This window comes from Nelumbo nucifera, chromosome 1, assembly GCF_055504915.1.
Source record: "Nelumbo nucifera cultivar China Antique chromosome 1, China Antique-T2T, whole genome shotgun sequence".
Classification (NCBI taxonomy): Eukaryota; Viridiplantae; Streptophyta; class Magnoliopsida; order Proteales; family Nelumbonaceae; genus Nelumbo; species Nelumbo nucifera.
In genome coordinates, this window is record NC_142649.1 from 83,879,125 (window position 1) to 83,890,530 (window position 11,406).

Genomic DNA, 11,406 nt, shown 5'->3' on the forward strand with positions numbered 1-11,406 from the left:
GGAGGAGTATTCAGAGATGAAAGTGGCAGAATTGTGGCTATGTTTTCAGGATCAATAGGAGTGGGGGACTCATTGAGAGCAGAGGTGATGGCCTTGCTTCAAGGTGTAACATATGCCAAACAATTGGGGTTACACCAAATTGAGATAGAGGGAGACTCTAAATTGTTGATCGAGTGGCTGCAATCTGGTAAGTTGGGAGCCTGGATTTATAGACAGCCCATAAGGGAAATCCTCAACACAACAAGGGGGATCGGTGCATGCTTCAAATGGACTGAGGGAGAGAATGTTCTGGGCAGTTTTGTAAGAAAGATTACTGGGGGCTCAACACCTGTTTAGGGGTTGACAGCTGTACTTAACTCTGGAAAGTTATTCTTTAGTTGTATTAATGAAGTTACCATTTCCAATAAAAAAAAAAGCCTAGCTCCTTTGGTCCAGCAAGGCTTGGTAACTCCATAAGGGCAGAGTAATGGCAGTAATGCAAGAACTAAAGCTTGCACAAGTGAATAACTGGAGGAAGTTAATTGTAGAAGGGGACTGTCAAATGGTAATGTTTTGGCTGTGCATACAAATGAGTTGCATGGAGATTCAGATTCTCACTTGGGGAAGTTCAGTCTCTGGGAGAAAGTTTGAGTTGTTCAATCAGATGTATTCCAAGGAGTGCTAATAAACTGGTTGATGACCTAGCTAAATGAGGAAAATCAAGGCAGTCCAAAAATATGCCAAAATCTGAATTTCATTGATGACATGAGATAGCCTCCAAGAGTTGATTAAAGTCATTTCTTACTATTGATGGTGTTGGTAGAGGTTGTGATTTTTTCTCTATTACAATAGATCTGTCTATAATTTATCATCTGGGAGCAGAATCTCATAATTTTCTTCACCTCTTAATAAAACTAATCATGTGAGAAGAGGACCATGTGAACTGTTCTCAATTTCTTTCTCTAAAGTTTTGCTGTTGCTTGAAACCCTAGAACAGATTACAACTGATAGAAAATTGTGAGGTTTCTCCTCTATCATGGAACTAGAGATATTCAAGCTTTTGGCAAATCCACGGCCATGAAGAAGAGAGAGGGCTCCACTTCATTTGGTAACATTCTCCAACCAACCCTGTTCAAGCCAAAAGGACTATTATTTGTTAGACCACAAACAATACATACATATAATACTTGGGATTGCTATAAATGAATACAATTATACACACACACACACGTACATAACATGTCATCTTCGGGGGCAAACGTTTCAACAGGTTGTTTACCTCAAAAACTTCTAGAAAAACAGCAGAACAAGAAAAGGTATCAAGAACTCATTTTCAAACATGTGTGTTTTCCACTTGATTATTTTTATTTATGGATGTCATCATGTTGTCGTAAGAAAAAAAAAGCATGGATTGCCTTGACCATAAGGAATCCTCTCCCAAAATTTTGTTTTCAGATTTAGAATATGGATAAAACAAAGTATAAAACCAAAAGTGTGCTATTTTATATTGCAAAAGTGCATTGTGTGAAACTATCATCTAGGATGTGTATCAAAAAAATAATTAAATAAACAAATAAACAAATAAGGAGTTGTATTTATTTGTTGTAATTGGTTCCATATAATAGATTACTTGCTTGGGTGCAATTGTTTGGTTTACAAATTAGTCAGCAAAATCCTGAAGGAGTAAAGAAATTTAACTTCTCTATAGGCACTTCTGGAGAGTAGGAGCTAACATACATTGTACTTTGGTAGATTCAAGCAGGACCTCCACTGGATGAGATGTCTATAGCATGCATTTTGCGCGACTTGCTACATGCCATCGAATACCTCCATAATGAGGGAAAGATTCACAGAGATATTAAAGGTCATACCAATTTCAAATTCTCTTTAGCAAATTATTTTTTGATGTTCAGTAAAGTAGTATTTGTGATTCCTTATTCTGTTCTTGTTTTAGATTCAAACATGCAGTCTTATATTCTTTTAACCATTTTCTTTAATGACACCCCTCCTACAATCATTTTGGCAGCTGCAAACATTTTATTGACAGAGAATGGAGATGTTAAGGTATGCCTTTTGTCTAAACAAAGCCAAAATCATTAATCCTGACTGGCGTGGAAAAGTTATATGATGTTTAAATTGGATGATTCTAGTTTCTTAATCTTATTTCTCAAATGTGTAACAGGTTGCTGATTTTGGTGTTTCTGCACAACTAACAAGGACAATCTCGAGAAGAAAGGTCATGCTCTTTCCATGCTTTGATAAATATAACAGGATTGAAGTTTTCTGGCATTTCCTTTACTATGTTATGGAGCATCTATTTTATTTATGATAAGACGGGAATGTTCTAATAATTTATGTGTAGCAGACAACTCTTTGTACTAATAAATTTAAGCTCTGGCAGACATTTGTAGGAACACCATTCTGGATGGCTCCAGAAGTAATTCAAAATTCAGATGGATACAATGAGAAGGTAAGTGTCAGAAGGGCTGTCTATTTTATTTGCTTCACTGAACCTTGGTCCACTTGTTTCATGCATTTGGGTGCTACTTGATGCAGGCTGATATCTGGTCTTTGGGGATAACTGCAATTGAAATGGCTAAAGGGGAACCTCCACTTGCAGATCTCCACCCAATGAGGGTTCTTTTCATCATTCCTCGAGAAAACCCCCCTCAGGTTTGTTTTCTTTGATGTATCAAATAGACTGCTGCTGTAGTTTGGGATTAAGGCTTTGTTGAGTAGAGTTACTTTTTCCATATGGAAAAGTCATTTTTCATTGTTTTGAAGGGTGGTGATTTTGTTTGTGTTGTGCAGCTGGATGAACATTTTTCCCGTCCTATGAAAGAATTTGTTTCCCTGTGTTTGAAGAAGGTGCCTTCTGAGGTATCTAATTATACTTTTCAATATGTTTTTTGTTTTTCTTTTTTTTTTGGTGAAAAGTTTTAGGTGCAGTTGATATGGGCATGGCTGTTTTGTACTTGGTACATATTTTTCTTGCTGCCACATGATGGATACGGAATTATGGATGTATATCATATGGATTTTTCAATCATTTAATAGCAATTATATGCATGGATAGTCCAAGTAATGTACTTTTTTTGGTCTGGGACTCTGGGTTGGCTTGGTATTATTTGGGTACATATATTATGGTTGTGCCATGCATGTTGGAGACTTTTTAATTGCATAGTTGAAATTAGAACATAAACTCTTAAGGAATAAATGCACATTTCTATCCTTTATTGTTTTGGCAGATTGTCTTGATTTTTTGTTTTCTTTATTGTTGCAGTGTTAGTCTCCCATCATGTTTCTATCTTGTACCCCTCTCCTTTATCTTCCCATGACATTGCAATCTCTGAAGTGGTTGAGATCAATTGTGCATTTAAATTCACATATATTTTTAATTTAAAATAATACATGTATAACAGGTGTGCCATGTTCTGAAATTCAGTGCTACTAGAGACATTTCTCCTTCACATATCAAATATATGCTACTACAGTTGGACAAAAAAAAATCAGTTATCTAATATTTCTTTACTATTTTTTCAATATACTGTTTATGAAATCCTCTTATGCACATCATCTTGTTTCAAGTACATCCTATGAAAAGAACAATATTTGTGGGTCCACATTTTATTTCAAATAACACCTATGGAAAGAACAAGTGCAAAGGTTTTCCATCTTTTTATGGACTAGGTATATGCCCTTTTAGCCAAGTATGCCCCGAATGCATATGATATTTTTTAAATGACTGGATCCAGTACTATTACTTGGGCATCTTTTCATTTACTTAGAATATGCCTATCTATGTTCTGTATGTTACTGTAAATCTGTAATGGGTGTATTAAAGTCTTCCAGTCTTTTGACCTAATGGAACTACTCTATCAATAAGCAGCTCTATTTTTTATCATATGTTAACCAGATAACATGTCTACGAAGTTTTTTTATGGATAATGGAACCCTGTTAAATGCTGAATAATTATTAAGGTGTAATCTAAAATTCTAATTTTATTTCTTTTACTGTCTTCATTTCAGAGACCTAGTGCTAAGGAACTTCTAAAGCATCGTTTTATCAAGAATGCTAGAAAAAGCCCCAGGCTGTTGGAAAGAATAAGGTGAATGAGTTCTTTTGCAATTAGTGATTTCCAGAACATGTATTTGGAAAGTGTGATTAATATCTCATTGGAGTTGAATGGTTTTTCTTTTTCTTTTTTCTGGCACTGGAGTTGGATGGTTATGCATTGAACCTACAGACTGAAGATTTGTTAGAATTTTACTTTGCTTCATTTTTTTCTATGTTTATTTGATAGGGAGCGTCCAAAGTACCAAGCAAAGGAAGAGGCAGGAACCCCACGAAATGGTCTTAACGCATTTGGAAATGCCTCTGATACTGTGAAGGTTTCCAGGGATCCGAGAGATGAAGAAACTGTTCGGGCTAGGTGTGTCTTTGGTTTAGATTATCATTGCATCTTCATTTCTTACAATTCTGATTTCCATTGGCTTGGTTTAATTGTTCTAGTCATGGTTACTTCTTACATTTCTGTTTTCTACTAATTTGTTTGAATTAATCTAGTCATGGAATGTCTCCAAAAAATGCTGGATGGGACTTTAGCATGAGTGGACCTCAGGGTACGGGAACTATCCGTAGTGCTTTAAAGCCACCTCCAATTTCTGGAACAAGAGAAACGAAATCAGAAGCTTCATATGGTCCGAGTGCCACTAAAAAATTTTCAGAAAGAAGTGATCAATTGTTATCTTCATCTGGAAGTGCTGTTCATGAATCATCAGAAGTTTCCTTGGCGAATGATGATAGTGACCATGATGATGGGTTACAAGAGAATTTTCATGAAGATGTAAGGTTCACTTTCTCTTTGATTATTTTCCCCCTCTTTCGCATTAATAAGTTTCATTCCATCTCTTTTTCTTTATGGTAATTTAATGTGCTCAATTTACAGGGGCAGTTTTCAGTGAGTGAGTCAGGCACTGTTGTTGTACGATCTCCAAGGGTATTGCAGGCATCATCCATATTTAGTGATCAAAGTAATTTGGTATGATTTGGAAATTGAGTTTGGATGGCCATGCATATGGTTGTCTGGACAATTTCTTACCCATATCTTGATGTGTTATTGTGTAGTCTAGCAACAGGTGTGCTTCCTTTGAGGATATATCTTCTACTGGCACTGTTGTTCTACGTGGCCAACATGATGATTATGATTCTCCTCGAACTCCAAAGTCCAGATTGGGAATCCAGGAGAAGTCTTTGAGTGCATCACTTGAAGATAGTGCAACAAACCTTTCAGAGGTTGTTATCTTTTCTATGTTATGGACAATCTATATTGTGTAATATTTTAGGTAAATAGCTCTTCATCTGGTATGTGTTTCAGGCAAAGGCTGCTATTCAAGGCGGATTAAGGAAATCAAACGCACGGGAGAGGTCTGTACTGGGCAAACTCAATAAAGATCGGCAAGGAAGTAAAATAACAGAATCAGAAAATAACTCTGTTTCCTCTAGGTATTGTTTACCGCTCCAGACATGCTAGTCGGTAATTGTAACTGTTTAACAATAGCAGATGATGCAGTAAAAATGGAATCATTTCTGAGAAGAAGTATTACATATTTCAGATATTCTCATCAGTACTTTGGTGCACAAAAAGAACTTCCTAGATCTCGTCAAGGAAGTGGTGATGAAGAAAATGCAAAAATTTCTGCAGTAGCAGAAGCATCTCCTGCGTTATCAGTTTTGCTTATCCCTTCATTGAAAGAGGTGAATATAGAATTTGTTTATTACCAACTTGTCTATTTGTTTGCATGGACGCTTAAATTTGGTGCCTTGTCTGTTTCAATGTAAAAACCTCATATATTGCCATGTCCTTGTTGTGTCAATGTAACACGAATTTGTTCTTTGCGGTAGCCTTGCATTAGTTGCTTTGTCTTTCATTATAATGTCATATAAAGAGAGCAATGCTAGCGTCACCAACTATTTCTTCCATCAAACCTTTGAATCATGGAACAAACCTAAACACCCTGGGTTTGGCTTGGCTATTTGGAAAAATTGCCTAGGATGTTTGAGCTTCCTGTGCAGGCACGTTATCCAGTTTTATATTTGCCTTTTTAATTACTCTTTTACCCCACACCCATGCTGATGTGTCGTGCACATTAAGCTTCAAAACAACCTAGGCTGTTCTTCCCAAAGAGGCAAGCTTTTCCCAAACACCCCTCCCCCTCAAAATAGAATAGCACTATATTTACACAAACACCCTTGTTAATACTTTGTTTTGTAATTAAAAGATCCTTTCTGGCGAAGGTAATGGCACTGGCATTGTTCTTGTACATTCCTTTTGTTAGCAGCACTTGTTTATCCTTGTGTGGATAATTTACTATGTTGCCATAAATTATTTCCTTGATGGTCAAACATTAGATTTAATTGTGTTTTACCTATGTTTCCATAACAATGTTTGATGCAAGAGGATGGGGTAGTGAAAAGTATGGACAAATCATTGTATCTTGGGGCTCTATGTTGAACAAGGTCAAAGTGATGCCATCAACTTTTCATTGACTTCCAGTCATTGTAACCTGCTTGAAGTTGAAGGTTCTGAATGCACTAGAGGAAAGGCGGAAAGCTTGAAAAATGTGGGTGATGTAGTGAAAAAAGAGCTTACCCATAATATAACATAGGATGTGGCTACTGATAGAGTGAATTTGCAAAGCAAGATTTTTTTAGCCAACCCCGGATGGGACAAGGTTTTGTTGAGTTGACTTGAGTTAAACCCCAAAGAACATCAGTATTTTTTCCTTGTCCATTCCTCCACCTTACCCCACCCCACCCACCCCCCCCTCCCCCCCCAAAAAAAGGAAGATAAAGAACAGAATCGATAAACATGTTAATAAAATCGCAGCAATCATTATTAAATGTTTGCTAGGAACTTTGGCTGAACAAAAGATCTGGGGCATTTTGATAGCATGATTGGTGGTGCTGGCAGCATGACATGGGCTATTAAATGACTGGCTCCCACATTTTGCACAGAAATGGAATATATTTGCACCCTGGTAAGGTGCATTTTGGTGCTAAGGCTGATTTCTACGTGGTGACTGTCAAAAATCTCGACTTGTAGGATGTTCAACATATGTTTTCAAGAAACACCTCTGCTTCAACCTGCGATATATAACCACTTGTAATCTGTTATTGTTTATTATATGTGCAGGTTGTTGGTGATGACAATGGATCAATTCAACGTGCTGTGGTAGATTCACTTGTAGAGATGGAATATTTAAAACCCGGTTCTTGTGAAGTCCTTGTCAGCAGGTTGCTACAACGACTTGGAAGGTCCACAAAGTTCTTTAATGTCACCATACGTCCTCTAGTTTAATGGTTCTATGTTCATTCTGTTTACTTAAATATTAAATAATTGGAGAGGAAACTTTGTGCAGCTCAAAAGAATCTACAATGAAAGGACTCCAGGAGATGGCTGCCCGCATCTTTACAAAGGGCAAAACAGTTGCTGAAGAATCAGAAAACGCAAATGTAGAAGCCGTGGACCGGAAAAGACAACATCTACAACTCTCCGGGAACCAAAATTTAAGCCCGCTAGCACGGTTCCTTATTGCAAGGTTTGTCAGTGGGATGTTTTCTTTATTATGGTATCCAATGCATTGTTCAAAAAATGATATGAAGTTAGTTTGTGATGCAGGTGGCAGGGTCAGGTTTCACGAGACTTGAGTCCAATTTAAGGAGGTTTTAAAATGATGTTTGGATTAACGGTTTCTGTTTTCTTTTTTTTCCCCTATATATTGTATATCTGTTATGATCTAATGTATATATCATTATCAGGATGGTCAATAGTGTTGTTTTTTTGGCTAGTTTTTATTCATATTCTTTTTTTCTGTATGTTGTATTTCACTCTTATCAATTTTAGCCTCTTAAGGTGGGTTCATATGTATGTATGGCATTTCTTTTTTTATTCCCGGAGGGGGGAGGGGTGTTAAGGTATCAAAAAGCGAAAACTCTCACACCAGACTGTTGTTGTTCCAAGGGAAATCCTTTACTACTTAGAAGTTTATAAAAGCAAACAATTGGAAGATTTCAACATGAAATTGAAGTTATTAATTCTTCAAGGGCCTCAAGTTACTAGCTTCCAATTCACTGCAAAAAGCCAAAAACAATACCTATCTCCCTCGGAATATGTGCACTTGTTCTCTAGAAGACTAGAACTGAACTCTGGCTGTAGAAAACCTCGAGTCATATTTTTATTTGTTATTTTCTCCGGATTAAATGGTGGATACTGGGTCAATTATGGCGTGACATGTCAGCCTGATGTGCGAGCCCTACATGTACGAGTTGACGTGATATGTCGTAGTTGGCGCAGCCCAGTATTACGATTCGAAGTAGGCACTTGTTTTATTTTGCATCGACATCAAGAGTTCAGATCTGGGGGCGCCCCCGTCCCCACAACCTCCCACAGCACATCTCTTGGGAACATCATCATCGGAAAGGGCTTTCTGCTTTCAGACGAGATGGCAGCTTTTCGCTTTGGAGACACCCCTAAAATAAAGGGTACCGATCAGGAATCTTCCCCTTATTTTCCCTCAAAAACTAAAACAGGGCCATTCTGAATGATGGAAACAATTTTTGAATCAACCCACACTTGCTATGACACTGTTCGTGGCCCTGTGCTGAAACAACTGAATCAAAGCCCTTGATTTATTGTCATGGCCCCACTTCGAATTAAATGAAATGACTTCTTGATGGGGCCACTGTATTACATTCAAGGCTATGATTTTCTGTTTTCGCTATGACAGTGATGTAGCAAAAGTGAACTCTTCTGAGTGTGCAAGTCATCTCAAGAAATTGCTAGATATGGCAAATTAAAGATGGAGTAGAAGTGGAATTACTGGGAAGGACTTGAGCAGTATTTAAAGGATTAAGGTACCATTCAGATTTCAAATATTCTTATGGAAGTTCTATGGGATGGACTTCACACAAAGGAAAAACTATTCTTTCCTATCTGAACTGGATAAATCCTGTATTCTGTTCAATACTCATGAGGAAATAATTATACATCTCTTCTTTTGCTCTTTTGCCAGGGCAGTGTGGACTAGATTAGGGGTGGGTTCATTTGTGTTTTTGAACAGTTTTTGACCCGGATGATCGAACTGTTTGGCCTGAAAATCATTCAGACAATTGGTTCTGTTTCACCATTAACCCTGTCCTTGGCCAGAAACTGCTGACTTGGTCAACAATTGTGATTAATTGGTTTTGACATGTTAATTTTATTAATAATCCATATATTATTATTTATAACGTGGATTACAAATTTATAAAAAAATTAGCACAAACATTATAATTTTAAATTTCATTTGTGATTAATTATTAATAATACTATAATCATTAAAAATATCACTAAAAATATGAAAGTAGATTTAGTTATGGTATAAATATTTAATAAATTTATAGTTAATAAAATAAATTGGAATTTTAAAACTTACAATAAACAAAAATGCAGTGTTTATTAGTTTAAAATCTATTTAAAAATAATTACATTAATAAGCCTATAAAATTAATCAATAAAGTTAATTAATTATTAAATAATATTTATTTTTAAATTTAATTAATTGGATTGGAGTTAAATTGCTTTAGCCTAATTGGGAATGTAACAAGGATACTTTTACTTCAATTTTGCTTCACAAAGTTTGTACATTGCATTGGTCTCGATTAAAACTAATATTTATTAATTTTAAATTACTTTTATTTAATACAACAAGAACTAATATAGACTCAAATTGGCTTGACCTAATTGGAAATGTGATAAGCTCCTTATGATTCAATTTCAAATAATATCTACAATTGGGTCAATTCGATTTTGGTTGATTTACAAATGGCCAAACCAAAACTAATCCAACCTAATTGGATTGAAAAATTATTTTACCAAAATTGACTGATCTATACATCGCACGGGTCCCTGCTAATATAAAAATAAAATAAAATAAATTTAAACTAGTTCAATTGAGAACCATGACATTCTTTTGGATAGCCTTTTTTTAATATGTTTGCATTTGGATAGCTAGAAAAATGTGGCTATGAAAGCATGTTAGACTAGGGGGGTGTTACATTATCCCCCAAAGCTCTGTTTTGCCACAAAGTACCCTTCAATTCTGGGTTCTTTTTAATATGATTAGGCATTCAAACATAATATGAATTTATTTTTGTATTTAGTTTTTATATTAAAATAAGTTTCTAATATAATAAAAAAGAATTTTCCAATATTTTCCTTGATTTTGAGAATGCACCATTCAACATTATTTTATTTTCAAAATACAAAAATAATGAACTTGCTATAGCATTGCCTCCATCCATAATCAGGACAGCAACCTTCTAGGAATCTAGGTTTATTTTCCCCTCTTCCTAGCATGGTTTTCAAAATCGGACCGGACCGGAAAAACCGATAACGTTCAGCCCCCCGGGTCCGGTTATACTATAAACTGTTATTTAGTAATAATCGTTGAAAAAGTCAAAAAATCGCTGACCCGGGCGGACGAACCACTAAACCGTTTGACCCGGGCAGCGATTTGCGGGTAGGCAAAATTTATTTTCGTCCGATTTAAAAAAAAAAATCCATTCATATCCTAGATTCTCCCTTACGAGTTAGGGTTAGAACGAAAGTAACTTCTAACCCTTCCAAGTTCCAGTCTTCCTTCTCATACTCCGATGGTGCACCCAATGACCTGCGACAGCCACGACCAATGTCGATCAAAGGTGAATCATGACGACCGGCGACTGTCATCTGGATTTCCTTCCTCAAAAGGGCTTCATCTACGACGGTGAGCAACAAGGAGCAGTGGCAGATTTCCTTCTTATCATCAACAGCAAGGAGAAACAAGGGCAGCGGCGGCTGGCGATTTTGCAGCGGTGGACGACGATTTTACATAAGTTCTCTCAAAACTATTGCTTTTGTTTTCGAAGGAGCACATCTACTCTGCTTCGCGAGCAGCGAGAACAGTGTCGCTGCTTCTCCTCCCCTTTCCACCTCTCTATTTATTTTCCCTTATTCTTGTTCTCATTTTCATTTTCCCTCGTACTCTTGCTTTTATTTATTAATTTATTAATTTTATTGTTTTTTTTAACTTTCTTCATCTTTAGAATAGAGACTGCCAGCTCTACTCTTTATCGCAGTGAAGAAGAAGAAGGGAGAACAGAGAGTAAAATTCTGTATTTTTTTATTTTCTATTTGTTATATATTTTGTTATTTTTGTATTTAGATAATTTTATTTTTTGTCTTTATTTTTCTGTATTTTCCTGTATTTATTCTGTTTTTATTATTTATAAATATATTTTTTATTTTAATTTATTTATGACATCACAGGTAGAACCATTTAACTCAGACGGTTGAACTGCTTAATGGGAAACCGATCCCCTGGCCGGTTCTGTTTCCGGTTCGT

General features: G+C 36.1%; 1 protein-coding gene across 5 annotated transcripts in view; it reads left to right on the top strand.

Annotated features, from left to right (window-relative positions):
* Positions 1 to 7,910, top strand: part of LOC104599444 (uncharacterized) — a 41,466-nt gene extending 33,556 nt beyond the window's left edge. For 2 of the 5 annotated variants that reach the window (XM_010261984.3, XM_088886922.1), the window contains exons 7-22: positions 1,732 to 1,843; positions 2,006 to 2,043; positions 2,162 to 2,215; positions 2,381 to 2,449; positions 2,536 to 2,652; positions 2,791 to 2,859; positions 4,009 to 4,088; positions 4,284 to 4,412; positions 4,547 to 4,826; positions 4,929 to 5,021; positions 5,108 to 5,275; positions 5,358 to 5,485; positions 5,596 to 5,737; positions 7,176 to 7,297; positions 7,402 to 7,581; positions 7,662 to 7,910. In XM_010261984.3, the coding sequence (XP_010260286.1) occupies positions 1,732 to 1,843; positions 2,006 to 2,043; positions 2,162 to 2,215; positions 2,381 to 2,449; positions 2,536 to 2,652; positions 2,791 to 2,859; positions 4,009 to 4,088; positions 4,284 to 4,412; positions 4,547 to 4,826; positions 4,929 to 5,021; positions 5,108 to 5,275; positions 5,358 to 5,485; positions 5,596 to 5,737; positions 7,176 to 7,297; positions 7,402 to 7,581; positions 7,662 to 7,701 (1,821 nt within the window). In that variant the 3' untranslated portion in view covers positions 7,702 to 7,910. The remainder of the gene's footprint in view (positions 1 to 1,731; positions 1,844 to 2,005; positions 2,044 to 2,161; positions 2,216 to 2,380; positions 2,450 to 2,535; positions 2,653 to 2,790; positions 2,860 to 4,008; positions 4,089 to 4,283; positions 4,413 to 4,546; positions 4,827 to 4,928; positions 5,022 to 5,107; positions 5,276 to 5,357; positions 5,486 to 5,595; positions 5,738 to 7,175; positions 7,298 to 7,401; positions 7,582 to 7,661) is intronic. The other 3 variants (XM_010261989.3, XM_088886923.1, XM_010261987.3) reach the window with 2 other exon arrangements.
* Positions 7,911 to 11,406: the final 3,496 nt, after the last annotated feature.